A 25,220-nucleotide genomic window follows, 5' to 3' on the forward strand; every position below is an offset into this window, starting at 1 on the left:
AAATAAATCTGGTACCAATGCCTTCTAAATGATCTACAAAAAACGATTAAAGGAAGAGTCATTGTTTTTATTTTATTATTATTAGCTGGCAAATAAGCATTACTGACAGACTTTTTCCTGATGTCACTGGAAAAGCTACAAAAATGAGGGTGTTTTTTTAATTACAAAAAAATTCTTCACTTATGGCTGCAAATAAGCCAAATAAGTCAAATACACAAGTTAGGTCCTCGAGAAAAAGAGATACTTTTCCTAAGTAGCTCAATCCAACAGCCTAAACACTGCCAATCCAAAAACATTAAAACACTTCATGGTCTGAAATATTAAGATGTTTACTAGAATTTCTAAAGCTTATTCTTCACAAATTCAGAAGTTAAAAAACCACCTTTTGCTCAGGCATCAGAGCTGGGCCTTCCTGAAAAGAACCACATCTCTTACGCTCACAATTCACACTCCAGACAGAGATGTAGAGGCAGACACAGCTTTAACGTGCCTCTTAGTCTCCCTAGAAAACCTGGGAGCTCTGTAGGCACCCCAAACAACTAACTTCTTGGCCTTCCCTCCAAATGCCAAAGCCCAAAGTTACTTTGAGGCTTCTTGGCAGCAAGGAGCCCTAGAAGGAAAAAAAAATAGGCCCAAGTTTCAGTTCCAGTTCTGCATCTCTCCTAGACAGACACTAACTAGTCAGGCTCCTCTGAGCCCTCTAAGCCTTGACCTTTGGTGTCCATCCTTATCAGGCCTGCATTGCCCAACTGTAGCAAAAATCTTGCCAAGTTTGTTTACTGAGAATCCTCTATTCTCAGTATCTGCTCACCCTCATTATCTGATCAAATTCCTTATCTTCCACTCACTTCCCAGGTATCTGATGATCCTGGCCTGCCTTCAGCAAGAATCCCACTTGTCCCGGAATCCCCTGCTTCCAATGTTTCCTCTCAGTAATTTTCCATCCACTTAGCTCCACCCTGTCCTTGGCTATCAATCCCCACCTGTCTATGCTGTATTCAGAGTTGAGCCCAGTTCTATACTGAGGACTTTATTCTCCTGTTGCAATATTTCCTGAATAAAGTTCTGTTTTTATTACTTTAATCACTGTACAGCTCTGGTCTTCTTTGACAGACTAGAGTTAAGTCACTTAGCCTCTCTGTGCTTCAGTAATCTCACTGGTAAAACAAGAATAAAACCTTCCTCACCAAGTTGTAGGGTAACCTAATGCACGCAAAGCAGCTATTCAGTGAGTGATACATGCATAGGCACTCATAAAATGGGTATTTTTAATTTCTTTATATTAGCTTTATACATTATTAAACACCAAAGGATATCCCAAATCAGGGCTAGGACACACACTCTGACATGAAACCTGTTAGGCAGTAGGTCATCCCAGGTTCCCTGTCATAATCAAACTCTAGGACTTCATAGACTTATGAAGCAGCCTGGAGATATAGACACTTCCTTGGATGTGGGGCCAGAATCCTAGAAATGCTGAGAATTTGCAGCAAAGTAGTTTTTTAAAGGAAGCCAATTATATCAATTGCCACATATTGTCATGAGCCAGGCAATGTGTTAAATGATTTACACTGATCCTATTTGCTCCTCTCAACAACAGAAATATAGGCAGATAATACCAATATCACGAGTCAGGTATTGTAAGAATACAAAGATTAAGAATACATATTATACAAAGAATATCACAACCCGCAACTCTAGGTTTTGAAAAAAAAATAAGTTTGTTTGAAGATTCCACCTCTAACGAATGTTGCTAGGGCCATCCTAACTCACTATTTTGGAACTCTTATAGGATATTATAAGAATTTATTTCTAGTCTTTTCAAAAAAGATGTGGCTACACATTTTAAAAAATATCTTAATGTTATATAATAATATTAAAAATTATGTGAAATTATAGTACATAGCTCTGGAGCCAGATTACTTAGGTTCAGATTTTATCTCTACCATTTACTACTACTATGTGATCTCGAACATAGTTTAACCTCCTACTTCAGGTTCCTCAGCTGTGAATTGTGAATAACAATAGGATTAATCCTTATAAGTTATAAAACCTAACATAAAACTTAAAACAAATAACTTATAAGTTATACATTAACTAGCAATCTTTATAAGGATTTAGTTAACATACGTAAAGCATTCAGAATATTGTCTGAAAAATACAGTAAGAAATCAATAAAATATGGACTATCATTATATTCTATTTCTCAATCCTTTATAACTACAACACATTTACTAAGACTCCATTTCAGTGAAACTGGTTCAATGAGGAGATTTCTTGAGGCTGGTTAAGAAATAGGAAAAGTATTACAGAGTGCTTGGCTAAGTAATCAGGACTAAAGGACCAAAATGGCTAAAATGAAAAGGATACTCAAGTACTGATGAGGCAATACACTGCTGATGGGAGTGTAAACTGGTACAACCACATCAAAAAACTGACTGGCAGAATCTACTAACACTGAACAAATACATATCCCAGGACCTAGCAATTCTCCTCCCTGGTATAACTAACAGAAACGTCCACAAAAACACATGCACTAAAATCTTCATGCCAGCACTATTCTTAAGAGCAAAAATCTATAAAGTGCCCAAATGCCCATCAACAATATTGGGTATAATCACACAACGAAACACCACACAGGCCCAAGAATGAACAATCTGCCACTAATTACATAATAATAGAGGTGAGTTTCACAAGCACAATGTAAAGTGAAAGAAGCCAGACACAAACGAGCATATGTGGTATGATTTGAATTACAGAAATATTAAAAACCAGCTGGACTTACTGCTGTGATGCAATACTCAGGCCTTCTGCAGGAAGGGAGCGGGCTCTCCAGGTTCTCGGCTGCCAGCAGACACCCAGCAGCTGTCACCCCGCTCACAAATTGCTTCTATTGAAAGGAGAAGCAGCACCCAAAGGTAAGCCCCCTCCCATGGGCAGCCAACCCCTGGAAACACTGAGGTATAATGCCTATTTCCCATGCAACTTTGGACATTTCTGAAGGGCCTTTCCAGAGCTCCCCATGGACTTGACGAAAGCCTCCACTGAGACTGACCTATAGCTCGACCTCCCCCTCTACAGAATCCTGCTCCCTTCCTTTCTCTTCCCTTCCAGAGGTGTTGATCCCAAGAGTTCTCCCTAAGAGACTTCCTGAACTCTCACCTCACTCTCAGAGTCTGCTCCCAGGGTATCCAATCTTAAACACAAGCTAATTGGGCCTATGATGTTAATGTGAGGGTACTGATGACTCCTATGGGGAGGACAAGTAGTGAACAGAAAGGGGCAAGAAGAAAAACTTCTGGGTGCTGATACAATTTTTTTTTACTCTGGAAGCCAATTGTATGTCACTGTTCCAATGGGAAAAATTCATTTACTTGCATCTATGAAAGATGTGCTTTTTCTTTTAATACGTCTGCAACTCAAATCATATATACTTTTTCATATATACTTTCTCGTGTGTGTGTGTGTGTATACTTCAATGTGAAGTTAAAAGAAAATAAGACAAATTAGGAACTGATCAGAATGGGACAGAATCTTAAAGAACCCTTAGTCCTACCTATACCACTTACTGTGCACTTAAACGTAGTCTAGAGAGGTCTCAATAAGTCTAATGTGAGATTACAAACCAGCTGGTGGCAACCCAGGCCCAGAACTGTGCCTGGACTGCTCGACAACAGTCTTGTATTATTTCCACTAGACCATGCTCTTGCAGGTAGTGAGCAGAGTTGAATCTGAGACCAGGGAAGGAGTTGCTGCAGCTAGCATACTGATACGGTTCAGGACACACTACTCCAAAATATGGCACCTTGGCATTTGAGAAAACAGCAGAAAAAACCAAGCCACCCTCACTTTCCCCTAAGGCAGTCATAAAATGTAGCGGATCTTCCCCTGAAGTAGGTCAAAAGACCCTCATTCCAGAGATGCCCATCCTATACCTAGAGGAAAGGAATGTGCCTATCTCTGAAAACACAAGGACACAGAGAAGAATATAAACAAACAGGCTTTGCCCAGCTCCCCTCTTTAACAAAGACCTAGAACTTTGGTAACGGGACAAGATCAGTGTTGTTGTTGTGTCTGCAATGTGGCCAGCAATTACAAGAGGAGCTTGTGGCATAACTTCCCAAATAACCCAGCCCTGTTTGCTGGGAACATCTCCTCCTTCACAACTGGCACTAAGACCCACAAGAGCAAGTGAAACCTCTCCCCACCTTTCCTTTCTCAAGGCTGTCCCTAACATCCAGGGAACATCCCCAATGAGCAGGAGAGGATGTTATGTATGCTAAATGTTTGGAACAGACCTACATAGCAGAGAAAAAGCAACTGGATGGTGACACTAGGTGTGTTGGTAAGAGTGGCTTTAACACTGCTGCAGTGAAAATCTTACAAGCAGTCTACCTCTGTTGGTCCGGCATACATCATGGGAGATGGGAAGATGGCCACCACTGTCGTCTCAGGATTCAGAACTCCTTCCTCCAACACTGCAGCATGCTGCTTCATACGCCACATCAAAGGAACATCATCATCCTTTGTCCAGCCACCCAGAGGGTGGAGGAGGAGGACGGGGCGCCGGTAGCCCCTCTCTAGAAGTTGCTTATGGGTATCCTGCATTAACAGGGCATGTCCATTGTGCACTGGGTTGCGTAATTGAAATGCAAAGACAGCATCTGAAAAGAGAATTTCCAGAGTTAAGAACAGCACGCTTCTAACAGATTACCTTCCAAAGGATATGCAATTTTTCTTAAAACTTGATACTTAGGATTAAGCAAACATATGCAAACTCAGAAATCAGAAAACTGGTAAAAAAAAAAAAAAAATGTACTGCTTTGACCATTTACTCTAGGATAACATGACCTATACTTCTACTATACAATATTAAGTAAACCATACTTATCTGAGGATGTGTAATATAGCAATCATGGATTTATAAGAATTACTTTCTTGCATTCATGGGAAATGAGAGCAATCATCAGACTTTCTGGTCCTAACATCCTGGATCCACTGCTTACTACAGATATAAATTTTTGGTCTGTGCCTCAGTTACCCATCAGTCAATACCTCCAAAGGACCTAAGATAATGCTTTACTAAGGGAGACAGAAAGGTAGAGACATATATTTGTAGTTTCAAAAATTTACTTACTGTCCAAACATGCTACTTACAATTACTCTGCTTGACTAGCACCATATTTTGTTTTATGATCGAAGGTCTGAATTCTAGATTATAGTTTAGCAACAACAATATCCCGTAAAACAATGAAAACTACTAGACAGATGAAACTGGTTAACTCCTTATCTCCTGCTTACAACCCTGGCTTCATTCCTACCTGGTGCTTGCTAGCAGGTGACCTTTCTAATCCGGTTAGAAGAGCTCTGTATTTCGCCGCCCTCACAATACCTGACAAAGCATCATGCCATGCTGATCCAAGGTCGACTCAGAGAGAGGAACAGCCTCTCTCCTCTAACAATCTGTAAGCCAAATAGTACATTTTCTCCAATTTATTCTCAATTCTGACCCTCTTCTATCACCATAACAAAAAGGTATCACAGGAAGACTGTGGCATCCTACTTAACTGGGATTTTTTGTTTTTGTTTTCCATATCATGTGAAATCCAAGATTTACAGCATGATCACTACTCTTGGAAGTTCCTCACATTACCTTTATACATGAACAGAACAGGGCTGGTTTTCACAAAGGAAATAGCTGATATGACATTAGGTACAAAAGACAGAAAAGTCTTGATATACAAGCATTTAAAATTATTTTGCTTTAGGATGGGAGGAGGGAAATAGACCTCACATTTTTCTATCCTTCTCAATGTACTTCAAATTTGTTTTACATATGGACCTAACATTTTTCTATCCTTCTCAATGGATATAGACCTAACATTTTTCTATCCTTCTCAATGTACTTCAAAGTTTGTTTTACATATGGACATAAAAGATCCCAAAATATCCCTTTTGACCACTAGAACTACAGATATACACACACACACACCCCTCTTCATTTAGTCCTTTTTTTTTTTTTTTTTTGTAGGACCATCGTTTGGTCCTACAAACAGTGACTACCCAGTGGCAAGAAGCAAAACAAAAGCCCAAATTTTACGTTCTAAATACCATTCCCCACTTAAATAAACAAGAGCTCCTTGGCAAATGGCAGCTTTTAGCTGGGGCAAGGAAAGTACAACATGAGCTGGAACACCTTTTTGTACCACTAAGAAGGGAAGTGCTCAAAGAATAATGGGGACATCTCATGAAGGCTCATCTGACACACCACAGTCTACACACTAGTGAATAAAGCCACACTATGACAACAGCAAGGACAGGCGCCGCCCTCCTGGTCAAGCCCCTCCCAACTCTGCTCTCAGGTGCCTAAGGTCACTGAGCAGAGCCCTAGGTACTAGTGATTTACAAACTGTGTCTTCTGACCAGAACTCTACCCAAACTCAGACTACTGTCTCCTCAACCGCCTCTTAGTGCTCCACAGGCGCCTCACCAGCAATTCACCATTACCCACCTCAGAGGCTCAGCTTCTTTTCTTGCCCTGTCCTCCACATGTAATGAGTCTCTTCTGTTCCCTACATCTCATTTGCAGCACACTAATTACCAGCACACTTAGCCTTCCTCATCTCTTCACAAGATCTGTCTTCAAACAGGTCTTCTTCCCGGAACTACCCAACTTTACACAACAGCCAGTAACAGGGAAGAAATCCACCAGGGACAGGATACAAATGCAGTTGGAGACATGCTGAGCCTGAGGAAGTAGTGAAATTGGCCTGCCCTCCAGGGGCTTGCAGTCTAGTCAGAGCAGGGGAGCACAGACGTTACCTAAAAGAGTAAATACACATTAAAAGGAATATAGTTCCCTCAACTCCAGTAGGACATGACAAGATTCCTTCACTTACTCCTCCACACCATTACCATAAGACTGGTGACGGCACTACCACAGTGTGGAGGAGAGAGTGAGGGAAGGAAAGAATGGGTGTCTTCACCTATACATGAGACTGCTGGACTGGATTCATTGATTCAACCAATTCCTTCCTGTTCCACCAACAGTGAGGATGAAACGTGAGCCAAATTCAAATGGCACTTTCCTGATTTAAGTGGTCCTTACCTCTTTACTGACGGACATAAAAATCTACACCACTTAAGGCCTTCTAACTGTGGCACCAACCTTTTATATCTCATCTGCCTCTCTATGCTTTCTTTAAAGTAAAAACCATGAAACCCAATAAAATTTGATGAGAAAATCATCATAAACACACTGTCCTGAAAGCATGGTCTTTTGTTTTGTGCAATTTTCTAGTTTTTCTCTTTGTTGCACACATTTTTACACAGCTATAATCAAACATATGACACGTCTATTCCGCTTGGCCATTCTGGTCTAACCACCTGTTTCTGACATCTTGTGGTTCTCTTGGAGCCACAAGGCTTACTGCTGGGCCCTATGAAATTCCTTCTTGACAGACTCATTCAGGAAGCTTACCCCTACACCTGGGTTCAATTACTGCACACATACAGATGGCTTCTCTTAGCCACATCTCTAAGTCCTTCCTTCCGGTTCACCGGACAGATGCATTACAAAAACTATTTCAATATACATTGCTCATTACCTGCCTCTTTCCCTCAATTCTTCTACCTTTCCTATTACTGTCACATCTCAAGCCAAATTTGGGTCTGGTCCCCAAAGCCTATTCCTTCTCCTGTACTGCATGTCTACGTGAAGGAACTTCCCAGTAGAGCAAGCTCTCTCCCTTTCCTCTGGATTTCCTATCATCCAGTCCAGGAGCCAACACACTAAGGAAACAAGTGAAGTCTGATCCCTTTCCTTCCAGCAGGTAGAAGAGGAAGAAGAAAGTGAAGAAGGTTTTTCTGAGCACATATGTGTGACAAGGAAGGAAATGAAGATATCAGCATTCCCTGAAAACATGTAGGACAAGCCACAGACTGCTTCATCTAGAGGCATTGCCAGCAAGGACTGCTGTGGCACGGTGCAGAGTAACCCAGACTCTACTCTTTCCAAGCTGAGTATCCAAAGACATCTGAAGCTCAGCAAATAAATGAATGAGTTGATGAGCAGGACAGTGCTCCTAAATCCTAGTCACCCTCCCTCAGACTTTCCAGAACTGTGCTTCACATCCCAGCCCACAGCCAGAGCCCCAGTATCCACCCCAACCACTGAACACAGAATTACAAATCTTCTCGCTTCTTTCCTCTTAACTTCACTGTAAGATCTTAACTTCACTGTAAGACTGCACTACATAGAGCAGTAATTAATAAATCCTTTCTTCCCTCCCACCCAAGGTTTCTATATGCCTCTCTACCCCAAAGCTCCAAGAACAGACATTTCTGTTTTTCCCTAAATCAATATAGTAGCTAAACAAGACAATGGAACGGGTTGCCAGAGTTGTGTGTGTGTGTTTAATGTTTGTTTCTGTGGGAGTTTTTGTGAAGGGACCTGGAAGAACAAAGCAATCTGATCTCTCCTTCTTCCTTGGGATTATCATAAACTAACAGTCTCTTTTACTCAAACTGCTTGAGAGAGGGGGGAGAAATAAAGGAATAAGAGATGGGCCCCTTAAACAAATATAAAGATATTAGAATTTTTCACAAACTGGTAAATTCATACTCTAAAGCATGGCAGCAATGAACTATTTTCTATTCTCATGACTAAAAATGCTTCCAAATTAAAGTAAGATGTTGACTATAAAGCTTTGTGCCAGTATATAAAGTTCTGTGCCGCTTATTTGCCATTCCCCTCCCCATCTATTCTCTGGTGTCCTGGGGCAGGGAGCGCAGGGGTCCCTCAGGGATTCTCCTAGACAGGGCTGTTGTCCTCCTGCCTTGAGGGTGGAGGCATTAGCAGGCAACCACAGGATGGACGGAGAAAAGTTTTGGGGGAGCTCTTCTCCCCACTATCATCTGCCTCAGCACTGTGATTCTGGCTGTGCCGGTGACCCTTCAAACCGCTTCTGCCCAGCGGCCCTCCCACAGCTACAGCTCCCACCTGGCTTCAGAAACACAGATTCCTGCTCTCACCCCTTTGGGGCTGGCTAACACTGCTCAATGCCACTAGTCCCTGGACACCTCAGCAACTCCTTGTAGGTTCCCTTAACTCTGACCATCCTTCTTTAAATACTCACTTCATTGAATTATGCTCAAAGCCTCATCTGAGTGTGCCTTCTGCTTCCTGCTGGGAGCTGACTGACACAGGTTCCCCTCACCCAATCTCAGCTCTCTGGCTTGCTGCCACTTATCATTGAGATCCACTATCCACTTCAGAGCCAAACACAGATCTGCTTCTGACTCAGCTTTCTCATGTACCATCCCTAACTTTACTTAAAACATCCTTCTGATGTCTCCATTTACTCACTTAAAATGTAGTTTGTAATTCAGCAACTCTATAAAGCTTTCTCAGATTTATTCAACACTGTACTACCACACACTAGTCTGAAAGAAATTATGTCAACTCTTCCCTTTGCAATCAGCAGGACACCAATATTCTCTGTTTAATAAACACTAACAGGCTCTGACTTGGCATAAGTGAAATGCATTCTTCCCCTCCAGGACATTGGTCAATCATCGGTAATTCAAAGAACTTGCCATCTGGAAATATATCACCTTGCAATCACCAATGTGGGTATTAAAGACTTCTCAATCCTTCCCAGCTACAGAGTGGTCTAAGAACAGTCACACTGATAGTGCTGTGCACAGGACAGTAGCCCAGATGTGGTAATCAAAGTACTTCTAAGATGAGGGGAGGAGGAGGAGGAAGAGGTAAGGAAAGAAATCCTAGATTAAGAAAATAAATAAATAAATTCCCTGCTTTCTCTCCTCTGAACACATCAGAACTGACTTGTTATTGGCTTCCTAAAAGAGTGAACAAGAACTACAAAGTAAACTCCTTAGTCTGTTGCTTATTTGCCTCAGTATAAAAATGGAAAAATAAAATAACACTCCAATTTGTGTTGTTTGATGTAAGGCTAATAACTGGCTCTCAGCTACTTTAAACAAAGTTGCAATCATTCATTATGCAACACATTCTCTAAATGACTTAAAATGTTTGGCTCACAAAAAAGAGTGCGAAACAGATGTAATATGAAAGTCCCTAATTATGAACAATTCCTTGATAAGACCCTTTCAACAATGCCAACAACTAATTTACTAACATCAGTTCCAGATATGAATTCAAATTTTGGCAAAAATTTAAATAACATGATCACAGTAAGTCCTCCATTAAACATGTTTCTGTTCACCAGCAGAAAAGGGAAGAGTACAGATAATAAACTACCAGATGCTTCTGGTTGCAAATCACAGAAAACCCAACTAGAAGTATCTTAAATAATCTGAATATATGCTATCTCTTTGAATAAGAAATCTGGAGATAAATGATTCCCTGGCTGGATGAGAAACTCACAGTATAAGGACAAAAGTTAGCATATTTGGAATTTTCATGAATACAAAATGGTTGCAGGAACTCCAAACATCCAAAACAGGAAGAAAGAGAAGGGTGAAAAAAACAGAATTTGTTTGGCATAAGCCAAACTGTCGGAAAGAGAATCTTTCCTGAAAACCCTCTTCCTTAGAGCTCAATGGCCAGAAATGACTTAATGCACTGACCCTTAATCACACACTGACAAAAAAGAGTGGGACATCATTATTAACTTATATCAGTCATTATTCATTCCTGTATATAAAACATGTTAGCAAAAAAGAAGAGAAATGAGCTGTTATACAGGCAGCACCAAGTACAGCACTCAAAGAAGTTTCTGTATAAGTAATTTAAGCCAAATATTTGCTTCAAATTCAGGAGTAAAGTATAAAAGGGTAAAAAGGGATCCCACACTCAAAAACCCTAAAGGAGCCAAGAAAGAAATGTGAATGAGTTAAGCAGACTAGGTAGGAACTATGGAGCACTGAAGAGTGGGTGGCCCATCTCAGGCCTCCAGTTCTTAACCCATTTTATTAAGTTCATAACACTTCAAATTTCAGCAGTCTACAGCAGAGCTTAGGCATAAACAGATATTCTTGCTCTAACCTTCACATGAATAAAGTCTAGCTTCAGTTCACACAACAAAAATTAAGGCACCTGTATTACCATGCTGCTCTGAAGAAATGCCCAAGACCGAGTAATTTATAAAGAAAAGAGGTTTAATTGACTCACAGTTCCACACAGCTGGGGAGGCCTCAGGAAACTTACAATCATGGTGGAAAGGGAAGCAAACACGTCCTTCTTCACATGGTGGCAGGAGAGAGAATGAGAACCAAGCAAAAGGGGAAGCCCCTTATAAAACCATCAGACCTTTTGAGAACTTACTGTCATGGGGGAAACAACCCCTATGATTCAATTACCTCCTACTGGGTCCCTCCCATGACAGATGCGGATTATGGGAACTACAATTCAAGATGAGATTTGGGAGCCAAACCATATCAACAACTTAATCTCTTACTACATACCAGTACAGTTTAAAGTCCCTTACACATCTTATCTCATTTCACTTTTTAAAGTAAAATGTTATGCTTTAGGTACCATCAATATCCTCATCAATTGTCCATGAGCCTTAGAGAGAAAAGCAATTTCCCCACAAACACATAACTGCTAGGTGGTGAAGCAGAGTCTGAACACAGAACTCTGAATGCCTACCAGGAGCATTCTGGAGTTCACTGACACTAACACAAACACAAACACAAATGCCTGCTCTTTCCCAGTTGTTCTGCAGTTGCTTGGAATGAGGGTTTCTGGTTCACAAACATGGCTTGGTGGCCAGTTATATACCCCAAAAAGGCAAACACATTCACCTGCCCTTTCTCAGTCACATCCATCTGATTTCTACACAGAAAATATGAAAGAGCAGCACCAGTGCTTAGGGCCAAACCATCTCTGCAGTGGGTGGGAATTAATTAGAAGCACAACTGCAGGATGCTTCAAATTTTAAGGCTTAAAAAAGCCTCCCCAAATCTACAGTGAATGCTGTTCCCTGATACAGAATCTTCAATTTGCAGGTATAGAAAGAGTATGGGTGCATCAAGGTAAGCACATCCATTTACCCACCTCTGTGTCAAAGACCTAATAGCAGGAAGTTTGATATAAAAATCCTGTCCTAGAGTGCTTTATAATATAGAAAGCAGTATTATAAAGAACAGCATCTGCAGCTTCTGTATTCTCTTAAACAACTTTTTGTGTTATTGTTTAATGTCTCTCTCTTCTATACCATAAGCTCCTAGAGTACTTATTTATGGATCCTCAGCACAGGGCATACTGGCATATAAAGATCCACAAACGTTTTTTAAATGAAGTGAACATGATAAAAGTTCCATTGTTCCATTATTTGCTGCGATACCTGACATTCATATATTGGAAGTACACGGTTTATATTTGGTGATGTTAGGCTTAACCAGCTGATTCTTCCTTGTTAAGTTTCTTTTACTTCTGTAATTCTATACCAAAAATTTGTACCCAAAGACAGTTTGATGAATTGTTTTGAGAAGTATTTCTACACACAGTGTTGTTTCTTTTAATTTTTGCTTTAAACAACTTTCTCTATTGTTTAAATCATAGTCATGTTTCATTGGTACAATAGTATGATATAATGCTCATATATCACTATTTGCTGTGATACATCACAGCAAATATACACTGTGCACTTCCAATATATGAATGTCAAGTAAAACATTCTGAGATATATGACATTCATATATATATGTGTGTGTGTATATATATGTTACGTAAAACATTCAGACATATAAAGCATATTTATATGAGTGAATTATTCAAATAATATTCTATAGTTCCATTCAGCTTTAACATGTGAGTTTTATAATAAACGAAAGGTAAATTCTATATTAGCATCTGGCTTCCAGAGTATTCAAAATAATGTCAATTCAAGTTATACCACTATAATAAAACTACACAGGTTAGTTTTGATTGACTACCTTTCTTTACATATTTCACTGCTATATTTATTCATCTTTGTTTTACATTTTAGTAAGCACTAGAAAAAATATTCTAGAACTTTCTCTCCAAGCCAACCTCTATTAGGTAATTAAATCCATGTCTTACCAGCATTCATATCTTTAAATTTCTGCTTTAGCTCAGTAGGAGTAAGACGATACTGATCAAGACCATCATTCCAATAAACTCGATCCAAGACTTGAAGATCTCCTCCAATCAGCCAATCTCCTTGTTCCATAACCATCTAATAGGAAGAAAAAAAAAATTTAATGGAAACCGAGATCAAAATAAGTAAAAACATTTCTCTCATATAAGCTAAATACAGTCATTGTAAGCTACTCTCATCTTAAATGAGGTAAATCTGACTTATCAACTAAATTGACATTAGAGATGCTATAAAATTAGAATCGATTTTGTAATTTCCCAGAAAACTTGTAAAATAACTATCTTTACATATGAAAGGCAAACAAAAGCAATGTGAATAATTATACCTTTTCAAGTAACAAAAACATTCTTTTCATTATTATTGTACATCGATTAACAGAACAATTTGTAGCCCTTGGTCATCCCATACTCTGTGTTCTCCAATCCTAACCTTTTGAAGAATTAATGATCATTGAGTTAGATACAAATTCATGCCTTCCAGTCTCCACACCACCTCAAATTTCTTACAATTTTACTACTTTCTTTCCCTGCATCTGAAAGGAGGAGCTATTACCCTCCAGGACCTGTTCATCTTCACAAGGCAGCTCCAGCCCTCCTTTTCCCCATGAGGCTTTGGCTTATGTGCCAACAACGCACCCAGCTTCTTTTTCAGTCTACCTTAACACACCTAACAACTGACAGAAATTTGACTTCAATAACATTCCACATACAACATACACATATAATAAATGAGGTACTTTGATGAGAAATTATATTTCACTGCTGTCACATCAAACCACCCTGGTGAGGGCTCCCTTAGCCTCTACCTCACATGCTCATTATAAGTACATGCCTAAGCATACGACAAGACTGTATACTCCAAGAGCTGAAACACTGTGCTGGTGGTGTCCCTGGCCCTGCATTCCCAGCATCAGCACCTAGCTCAGTGCCATGTATATAATAGAGATTTAAAATATGTTTGCTGAATAAATATTTATCTGGACCAAAATGACAAGAGCATAAACACTCATCACACTAATCTAAGGTCCAATCTCTATTCCGCAAAATATTAACAATTCCAATGAAAAGTCAATACACAGAAAATGCCCACATTTCAGCACAAACGTCACTGGCAAATCAAGATAAAATGCAGCGAGTTTTTTTCAGCACCTTAATGTAGGGGTGGTTCTTGCATGTTGTTCCCCACTGTCTGGCACAGCGCTCCTCTTTTCTGTGCTCAAAAAACTCTGGATTGCGAAGAATGGCCACACGGCGGCCCTCATACATCAGAGCAAATGCTGTACAGCCATCCAGCCTCTCTTTATCTTCATGAGTAGCAGTCAGAACTATAGGTACTGACAAGTTAATGACACCTCCTGCAGAGCACAAAAGAACATGAAGCACACAGCTTGGATTACTCAGCAGGCTTTACTTACATCCACTTTCACTTCAGGGGACACTTTTCAAATAATAAAAGGCTGTGGGTCCAGTGACAGTATTCAACTGGTATCTGGCACAGAAAAACGAAAGAAAGAACAAGCTACAAGGAACAGGGAGAATAAGCAATGAGCTCAGAAGTTTAAAAAAAAAAAAAGCAAAAATTAAAAGAATCAAATTGTCTTTGGGTACATTTTGGTATAGAATTACATACGTAAACTGTTTAACAAGAAAGAATCAGCTGGTTAAGCCTAAAATCACCAAATATATATTGTGCACTTCCAATTTTCCAATATATGAAACAGACAAAGAACTACGTTTCTGGGCCTTTTCAGGAAAAACTTAAATCCTTGTTGATAACAGGATGACATAATAACTACAATTTATGTGACAAGTTGATTAAGTACACTTGAGTATACTTGAGATACGAAGACAGAACTATCCAAAAAGTCTTTTTTTAATACAGTCAAATTCAAACTGATATCAGCTATCACTAACCAAGAAATAAAGACAGTAATGGTTGCATTTAAACCAAAATGTGTTGTCAGTGATACTAAAGGCATAGTCTCAGCATGCAACCTTGCAAGCTGTAAAAATCTTCTTTCTATTCATCATCTATAGGTTAGAAAAATAAAATGCACTCTCATATTCATATTTGGACTATTTATATACTAAAGAAATCATATTTTTGGACATCATGGCATATCTTCTTTGAACAAAAAATGTCAAGCAGAGTAATGAAAACTGCTTGGCTGCTTTTTAAATTACTACCACTAGGTAAAGTGTAACATGGAAAATGAATAGGTAGATTTGCACCAAGCCCAAGACTAAATCATTATAAAGGAGGTAGTCCACAAGACTTTGCGATTAGTTCCAAGGAAGAAAATCAAAATGCATTGTTTAATCTTTATGTTCTTTTGATAAAGTTTCTTGAGAAGAATGATTAGGAATTATGTTTTCTAATATCTATTTCACCACCCAGTTAAAAGAAGTCACAAAACAAAAAAACTTGGTAGCAATTATAGTAGGGTTCTGTGACATTTAAAAATATTTTCATAAGGTAGTAAATTAATCTTACCAACAGTATACAATACAAAATTAAAGGCTGCTGGATTATAATGATAATATGTTGGACATCTTTTTTTTTTTTTTTTTTGAGACAGAGTCTCGTCCTTTTGTCCAGGCTGGAGTATAGTGGCACCATGATCTTGGCTCACCACACCTTCCACTTCCTAGATTCAAGCGATTTTCCTGCCTCAGCCTCCCAAGTAGCTGGGATTAGAGGCACAAACCACCACGCCTAGCTAAGTTTTGTATTTTTACTAGAGACGGGGTTTCACCATGTTGGCCAAGTTGGTCTTGAACTCCTGACCTCAGGTGATCCACTCCCCTCCAGTGATCCACTCGCCTCAGCCTCTCAAAGTGCTGAGATTACAGGCGTGCGCCACCACGCCTGGCCAACATCAATTTCTTGGACAATTTTTTGTTAATGTTTTAAAAGAATAGAAAGGACCACATTTTTAGCCACATATTTCAGAATTCCTTAACTAGGACTCCACAATTCCTCATTAGAAGGCTCAAGCATGAGCTTCAGTACCACAAAAAGCAGCACATACATGCCCTCGGTGGGAAGCAGCTTTCCATAGTGATCAGGCAAAAACAGCATAGAATAATTGTATGTGTTTTACAATCCATCCTCAGCCCTGATCCCCAGATTTCCCTCTCTCTCTAAAATAAGTAAGAGTCAGGAAAGGGAAAAACAAAAATGAGGTATCATGATTCACTTAAATAAAGTGTTCAGTAATGATATAACTTAGTCTTATAATGCTACCTCTACTAAGATGTTTCCCTACTACTATTTGTAAACAGTGATAAATCTCTGCAACTATGTAATTTCTCTGCCATATATAATTTTGAATGTAAAATGTCTTACCATCCAGAAGACAATCAAAATGAAGGCACTGCAAGTACTCCCTCTCTCTCATAAAGCCATTCAATGGGGTTGCCCAACCTTCTGCCAAAACCTGCACCCACTGCATATCCACCTAGTAAATTTGAAAGTAAAGCAAAATTTTCTATTGCATGTATATATAAGCAAAAGCAGTGATGATCTTCAGGAATTTAATTTGGAAAGCAATGGAAACAAACAGTGTAAGGATGAGTATAGATTATACCAAACTAACAAAGAATAAGGGCACTAGGAAAATATTTCCTTCTCCTATTAAATTTAAATAACATTAGGCCTCCAAGTATTTCTAATAAGCACAGCCTCTCCTAAACTCGTGGTTCTCAACCTTTACCTCAAACCCCTGGAAAGCTTACTAAAATGATGATTGCTTCACCTGCAGAGTTTCTGATTCAGTCAGCTTGCTGCGGAGACCAAGAATCTGTATTTCTAAAATGTTCCCAGAAAATGCTAACAGTGATGATCTAACACTTTGATAACCACTGTCCTTAACCAAGAGAAACTTTATGGCCAAATGAGGTGGCTCACGCCTGTAATTCCAGCACTTTGGAGGCCAAAGCAGGCAGATCACCTGACATCAAGGAGCTCAAGACCAGCCTGGCCAACATGATGAAATCCAGTCTCTACTAAAAATACAAACAATTAGCCAGGTGTGGTGGTGCATGCCTGTAGTCCCAGCTACTTCGGAGGCTGAGGCATGGGAGTCGCTTGAGCCGGGAATCACTTGAGCCCAGTAGGTAGAGGTTGCAGTGAGCTGAGATCACGCCACTGCACTCCAGCCTGGGCAGTAGACTGAGACCATGTCTCAAAAAAAAAAAAAAAAAAAAGTCACTGGGAGACAAGGAAACTCAAATGACCAATAAATGTATGCAAAAGATGGTTGTTCTCATAAATCATCAGGGAAATGTAAAATGATGGCATAATCTTTTCACAGAGAAGACTTCAACTTTATCTGTAAAGCTGCATTTTATTTGACAGTTTGGTACCTCTACAGTGCACCCAAGCACGCAGCTTATGATCTCCAAAGGGAACTAGGGCTGGTTGGAGAAAAGGCTGAGTCCAATTATAGGACTAGAAGGTACAAAGTGAGCCTGGAACATCTTGCTGAGCCAGGAAGCAAGGAGTCTTTCCAAGATTAACAAAATCTTGTTGGAAAGACACAGGCATCACCCCACTGGCCAGCTAAGACTATTTAAACTTCAAAAGGGAAATATTGGCAGAGGTCACTTGACATACAATAAATAAGAAGAGCCTTGGTCCATCAAGTGACTCACAAAAAAGTGACCATAAAGTACTGTATTCTCTGTATTCTTAAAAAAAGGTGTATAGAATTAAGTACCTTCTGTTCTGTGGTCTTGTTAGGAAAAAAAAAAAAAAAAAAAAAAAAAGGGAAGCCACTGTACTCCAGCCTGGGCAATATAGCAAGACTCTGTCTCCAAAAAAAAAAAAAAAAGGAGAAAATTTAAATAAAATATTTTCCAAGAAAAGTCTCTTTTATCCATGACAGAGTACTCTTCATTTTGCAAGACTATTATTTCTTGAACTTTGAGATTTCTAGCATATCCCATCAGAAAATTAAAGGACCAATGAACAATGTACTTATCGTTTATGTAAGCTGGATATGCTCATTTTTTAACTGGGCATACAGCAGTGGCTCTCCAATGAGAAAGATAAAGCACCTGGCCGAGTGGTGTGCAGTAAAATGCAGCCTACTCTTTACTCCCAGAGTATGTTTGCCAATGTGTTCCAATGCAAAATCAAATAATGGTATTCTCCTGCTTCAATTCACAGGAAAAAAAATTGTATTCATGGAGAAATATTTTTTCCCAAAACCCTTGATGGTGGCTACTACTTGTTTCTACTGGAATTCAATTCTAGATGGTATCTGTTAGGGGTTGAACGTCTGTGTCCTCTCAAAATTCCTATATTGAAGCCCTAACTCCAATGCTACTATACTTAGAAACAGGGCATGTGAGGAGGTACAAAGAATGGCAGTGTGCCTTCCAGATGCTCTGCCAACTGAAGAAATTTGAGAACCAATGAATTGAAAAAACATTCCACTTAGAAAAATCTACTGTCTTTCTGGATTCTAGAATCTGACATGTAAATTTATAGTCATTCATTCTTCTTCCTCTCTCTGCCTTTGTCTGCGTGTATTCATTCCATGCAGTCTGTAAGCAACCAATTTTGTTGTTCTTTTGTAACAGTTCACTTCCTGGGCTGCTCTGCTCTGTAGTTCTCACTTCTTGTCATTCCCTGGGATGTCCTGGTTTCTGGTCAGGGACCCAATCACACACACAAAGTGCACCAATATAATTTACTCCCATCAGGGATTTCGGTAACGACTTAAAGAGTCTTTCTTCAAGCCTAGAAGTTTTGTTTTGTTTTCCTTTCTCCTTACTTTCAGATGTGGCACTTCCCTGGGTATTTTGGGTTTTTACTATATTAAAAGAAAGGATGGGGAATCCAGCTTCTAGTCCAAATACTTATTTTTAATCTCCCTTTTTTTAAAGTATACATAAATTATACAACTTAAAATTCTCTAAGATTTGAAAATGATAAATTATAGTTTCCATTCTCATCATGTTTAACTAAGCAGTTGTATTGAGAAAGATAGTTAATGATATCATCAGAGCTAAGATACACAATAAAATTATTCTTTTTTTTTTTTTTTTTTTTTTTTTGAGACGGAGTCTCGCTCTGTCGCCCAGGCTGGAGTGCAGTGGCCGGATCTCAGCTCACTGCAAGCTCCGCCTGCCGGGTTTACGCCATTCTCCTGCCTCAGCCTCCCGAGTAGCTGGGACTACAGGCGCCCGCCACCTCGCCCGGCTAGTTTTTTGTGTTTTTTTGGTAGAGACGGGGTCTCACCGCGTTAGTCCGGATGGTCTCGATCTCCTGAACTCGTGATCCACCCGTCTCGGCCTCCCAAAGTGCTGGGATTACAGGCTTGAGCCACCGCGCCCGGCCTAAAATTATTCTTAACAATATAAGATGGAGAGAGCCAAGTTTTGGCAAGGGATCAGAAAACATGTCTGAAGGGGAGAATGTTTACTTAATAACTATGGATTAGTATTTCTTGACCTTTTAGGACACATTATTTCTGATATGCCTAAAGATCTCATATTTGTTCTTTGATAGTTCAAAATAAATAAATATTATTACTCAAACCAAATGAAAATCATGGTAATTTGGGAACGTGGTCGCACAAATTAAACACATTCCCCATCCTTAGAAATTGTGATATATACCACAACATATTTGCCCCCCAGCTAATACCACCCTGGGCCTCATATACTGCTGTAAGTCACAAATTTAACAAACTACTGTACATAAGGCTGTATCACTTGGTGTGAAAAGCAACAAAGAACTTACTTTGTTAATTTTCAGTGCTGGTAATGTTTCCGCATCTGTTTTTGCCAAATGAAGTTTATTTTCTGGCACATATAGTTCTTTTACTTCATAAGATGCATCCACAGGTACAATATCCTATATAACAATAGGAGTACAATTTAAATGTTTGGTTCAAGAATTTAGAGTTCACCAAAGGGTATCTTAATGAAGAAAATCTCTCAAAATGAAACCAAAAAGTAGCATAAAAGAAGGCTGTGAGTGCTATGTTCCCCTCAATCAATACTCTCAAGCAGATAGTATCCCACATACAAGAAGTAATTAAGCACAATGTCCCATTATCTACTGGGAAATAATAAATTCCTAAAATATACTACCTATGTCAAAATCAGGCAACTACAAATGAGAGGTAGCCTCAAGTAAGCGGTAACAACAAAAAGAACTTGGAAACAAGCAAACAAAAACCACCTGAACCATCACACTTATTATCTTTACCATATCACAAAACCATTTTATTCCAGCTTTTATATATACCTTTATCACCACTGTCAGGAAAGCCACCTTTTACCCACGCAACACAGTATTCTAGAATGTCAGCTTTACTTCCACCACTGTGGTCTGAAAATCAGAACTTTTTGATCCCACATGAAATGCAGCCTGGAATTTTTATCCAAGCTCCATGTACTCATTTATAAAACACTGGGATGGTGTTTTACCCCATTTATACTACAATTTTATGTACATACTACAATTTATGTACATATTTGTGATAACAACATAACCATTTACATACTGCTCATTAGGAGCTCTTTACAAGGTTTGTTCACAACACTTGACATATCCCTAAGAATAATTACTAAATGTGTTTAATCACTTTAATTTGTTTTAAACCAAATCTGTCAGGTAACCTCAACAACCATGAAAAACTGGCACTAATGGAGGGCTTTTCATAGATGTGTCCAACACTTTATTATTCGAAATAAAGTAATTCTCAAAAGAATAAGAAGATAAGCCAAAGACTGGGAGAAAAATATACTCAAAAGGCATATCTTTAGATAAAGGGCTGTTATCCAAAAATATACAAAATAAACAATTAAAACTCACCAATAAGAAAATGAACAACTGAAATTTAAAACTGGGCAAAAGACCTGAATAGATATCTCACCAAAGAAGACACAGATTATAAATAAGCATATAAAAAGATGTTCAACATCATACGTCATTAGGAAATTGCAAATCAAAACAAGATAGCACAATACACCTATCAGAATAGCCAAAATCCAAAACACTGACAACATCTAATGTTGCCAAGGATGTGGAGCAATAGGAACCCTTGTTCATAGTTGGTGGGGATGCAAAATGGTACAGCCACTTTGGAAAACATTTTGCCAGTTTGTTACAAAACTAAATATACTCTTACCAGCAATTTCACTCCTTGATATTCACCCAAATGAGGTGAAACTGTACCTCCACTCAAAAATCTGCACAGGGTGTTTAAAGCAGCTCTGTTCAGAATTGCCAAAAGTTGACAGCAACAATGTGTCTTTAGTTGGTGAATAAACAAACTGTAGAACATCTAGACAATGCAATATTAGTCAACTCTAAGAAATGAGCTCCATGAAAACATGGAAGAACCTTAAGTGAGAACTGCTAAGTGAAAGCAGCCAATCTGAAAAGGGTACAGACTATATGATTCCAACTACATGACATCAATTTTGCTGTGAACCTGAAACTTCTCTTTAAAAAAGTCTGCTTTTTTTAAAAAACAATACAAAACAACAAAAAATTAATTCAAGATGAAAGAACTGGATTTTTAAGGACACTCTCCACTATTTTTCCTGAGGAATAGATGTTCTTTAGAAAGAAACTTCAATTTATATTTGGTCTTACATGACATGTTCAGTAGGAAAAAAAAGGCAGATATGTCGATCAAAGCCAGATGACTTCATGAAAGACCTAGGTGCTACCACTCAACTAATCAACAACTATGGGTTCTGAAAACCTAAAAAGAACTATTCTCTTACATTTCTCCTACTTTCTCACACATCCTGTTTCCTCAAAGACGGAACAAGAGACAGTTCAGCAATTTCCTACTGGTAAATTCAAAGTCTCTGTCCTTTCTAATAATTAAAAAATAAATAAATAAAAGAATAAATATCAAGGAAAAGAAAAAGAAATGTTAAAAACAAAAGACAGGAAATAAACACTGCTTTACACAATAGCAAATTCAGCCAGCTGCGCTGCTCCTCGGGTGCAGACATGAACGGCATTTTCTGGAGGCCCCTTGTCCCTCTAGGGTCTCACTGTTCACAGGAGGAAAGCAGAAAAGTGTGTGAGGCACAAACCCAGCACAGCATTAGACACTTCATATACCTGCCAAATCTTCTGCAATTAAGCTTCCAGCAGGCACCCATAGCCGAAAGCTAACTATTGTGTTTACTGAGGGTAAATAATACATGAGGGCATTAAAAAATAATGGTGAAGGAAGAATGCTCCACCAGCTGCTTCTGTGTGCTCTTTGTAGATACAAATATGAATGATACAGCCATGTACTAATGGGGCAGATTATTTCTAATGAACCCACACTATAGAGGGTATGTCTTAAATTTTCCCAAGGAGTTCAAAGCAGTGACAAGTAAATATACATAGTTTATACATAACACCAGGAGGGGAAACCACATATAGGAAAAAAAAAAAAAGGACTCTTCCTTAAATCTAGCATGAGATATAGCTTATCTTCCAACTCCAGAATTATTTTAATACATTTATTTTAAATTATAAAATAGCAGCAAAGAGAACTTGGGAATGAGAAAAACAAATCACCCTGTATCCCAGATATGGTTATCATTGCCATTTTTCTATCTTCCCTTTGATCTGGTCTCCATCCATAGGCACATCACAGGACAAATGGTAGTTTAGCAGTCTGTACAAAGCCTATTATTTCAAGTAGAAAATAATAATTTAGAGTCAATTTCTCCTGGAATGACAGTATGATGTGCATTAAGTGAACTACACATACATTCCGTATGTTCAATTAGCTTCTTGGATATGTAAAGCCTCCAAAGATGCCTTGAGGCATACAGATTCTCTGCAGCTACAAAGTAAAGAATTGAAATCCTCTATACTAGGGGAAGAAAACACTAAACATAACAAGTTACACAAAAAGTCAGGCACTCATTACGACTTCTGTGAGGAAGAGTATGATACGGTTTCACTCGACACTTACATATTTACATAATCACAAAGCTTCAGGGGCATAACATCTTCAAAACCAACAAGATACAAAAAAGCAACAGGGGTCTATAGGTCAGTTATTTTCAATATTCTCATCACTAAGAATATGAAGTAAAAAAAGAGGGCAGAGGCTGTTTATATTTAAGATCTGAGTTCCAATTCTCAGAGTGCAATCTTAAGCATCTTACAACGTGTCTCCCCAGTTGTTTAAAAAAAAAAAATACAAAAAGATACACACATACATGTTACAGGGCTGTTGTGACAATCTAGTGACTCAAAGTACCTGAACAGTGGAGGATAACATTAGTGAGAACTGACTACACCACCACACATTGTTCTAAGGGCTTCATGTGAATTTTAATCCATTAATTTTCACACAGTCCTACTTACGAAGGCAGAAGAAACTACTGCTATCCCCTCTTTACAGAGGAAATCGAGGCCCAAGAGAGGTCAATGACTTGACCCAAATCCCTGCAATACTGTCTTTCAATGGACTTAACACAAAAAGAATACTCAATAATTAGACTACATTTGCTACATGCCAGGAACTGTTTAAGCACTCGGCATATATCAACTCATAGAATCCTCTGCACAATCCTGAGACAGGCACTTTAATTATTTCCCATTTCACAGATGAGTGAATTGAAGTCCAAGAAACTAGACTATATCTTCCAAGGTCATATAGTTGAGAAATATTGAAAACTAACGTATTAAGTATTTTGTCACACAAATTTTTCTTATTTTCATGATTTTATTAAACATAATTCCCAAGTTTTTAATCAGCATGTGATCTTTCAATGCGTTGCCAAGGTTCTAGAGAAAAATAAAAGATATTCAATATTTCAGTTAGGCCTAAACAGTTCTACTAAAGACAAGTAAGCAATTTGCAACCGACTGTTCCAAACCCTGCCACTGTGAATAATCAAGAACCTCCATTTCCACTACTGAGTATCCCTTAGCAGGATACGCAGCCTGGGAACAAATGACAAAGGACTCCAGAGAAGAGAAGAATCTCATTCTCAACTTCAATGATAAGAAAAACTCTATATAAAACTTTCTTTGCCATCTCTGAAATGTACATTATTGTAAGGATGCGATATCTTTTTGTACGCTGACTATGGGGCTCAACTAGTCTCCCCCAGGTTTACTGCTGAAAATTGTCACAATCCTAGAGAAGCAGAGGAAAGCATGCAGCAGACACATCTTCTGATTTTTACTGGCTACAACAAGGCATGTTTAGCTGGTTTCCTAAACCAGCATCCCTAGTTCAGCTCACAAAGACTGAAGACCAACAGCAGTGTGCATGGCCCACCGCAATGCTCCAGGCACAGGGCTGGGGCTATTCTCTTCCCTCCACCCCAAAGCCCCCACAACACCTAGAGCACACTCAGGTGCATCTCTGCTTCCTCTGAAGAGATGTTGCAAATAAGAACTCTGCACTAACGAATGTTTCCATAGATGATGTCTAGATGTCTACCATTACCTTCCAACCATATCCCCAAGTTAAAAAAAAAAAAAAAAATGTACAAATAATTTGCGATCAAATCTGTCTCCAAGGTAACTATTTTGAACACAAAAAGGACAATATCTATACTGTAAGCCCCATCAAATTACTGAAATGTTTTGTGCACTAATAAAGTTATTCATAATTGAGCATAAATTTTTTATTAATGTGCTACTTTACATGTATTAACAAAGGTTATAACCACTTTCTTTTCAAGAAAGGACATTTTGTTTTTGTTTTTGAGTCAAAATAACTTTTTCATTAGAAGCATTTCATGAAACTCTTCCCTTTTCAAAATTCATACCAACAATATTTTTAAATGGATTTTAGCCTCACAACTTCAATACAAAATTCTTCTGATACCTAACCAATGCCAAAATAAACATTCAAAAGGTTGCTACTGTTTTTCTCTTCTAAAAAAGATACATAGAGTGAATGTTTTGGGAATTAATGCAAAAATAGCATGAATCAAGAGGAACTGGGAGCATCTGCTCAGTCTGTGGAAATGTGTTATACACAGATTCTATGTGTAAAGACAAAAGTACTCAGTCTCTAACAGGAATATAAAAAGAATCTTAAACATGCAGATGCTGCCAGCTTCTAGCACATTCCAGTGACAAATCTCAGTTTCCAAAACCACT

General features: G+C 38.7%; 1 protein-coding gene across 2 annotated transcripts in view; it reads right to left on the minus strand.

The window, feature by feature from the left end:
• The window catches only part of PAPSS1 (3'-phosphoadenosine 5'-phosphosulfate synthase 1), a 104,385-nt gene that overhangs the window by 29,169 nt on the left and 49,996 nt on the right, over positions 1 to 25,220 (minus strand). For both annotated transcript variants that reach the window (XM_007999471.3, XM_007999473.3), the window contains exons 6-10: positions 19,866 to 19,979; positions 16,461 to 16,572; positions 14,261 to 14,466; positions 13,055 to 13,190; positions 4,396 to 4,664 (exon numbers count right to left, since the gene is read on the minus strand). In XM_007999471.3, coding sequence (XP_007997662.2) covers positions 4,396 to 4,664; positions 13,055 to 13,190; positions 14,261 to 14,466; positions 16,461 to 16,572; positions 19,866 to 19,979 — 837 coding nt within the window. The remainder of the gene's footprint in view (positions 1 to 4,395; positions 4,665 to 13,054; positions 13,191 to 14,260; positions 14,467 to 16,460; positions 16,573 to 19,865; positions 19,980 to 25,220) is intronic.

The sequence above is a fragment of the Chlorocebus sabaeus genome, chromosome 7 (genome assembly GCF_047675955.1).
Source record: "Chlorocebus sabaeus isolate Y175 chromosome 7, mChlSab1.0.hap1, whole genome shotgun sequence".
In the NCBI taxonomy this organism is placed as follows: domain Eukaryota; kingdom Metazoa; phylum Chordata; class Mammalia; order Primates; family Cercopithecidae; genus Chlorocebus; species Chlorocebus sabaeus.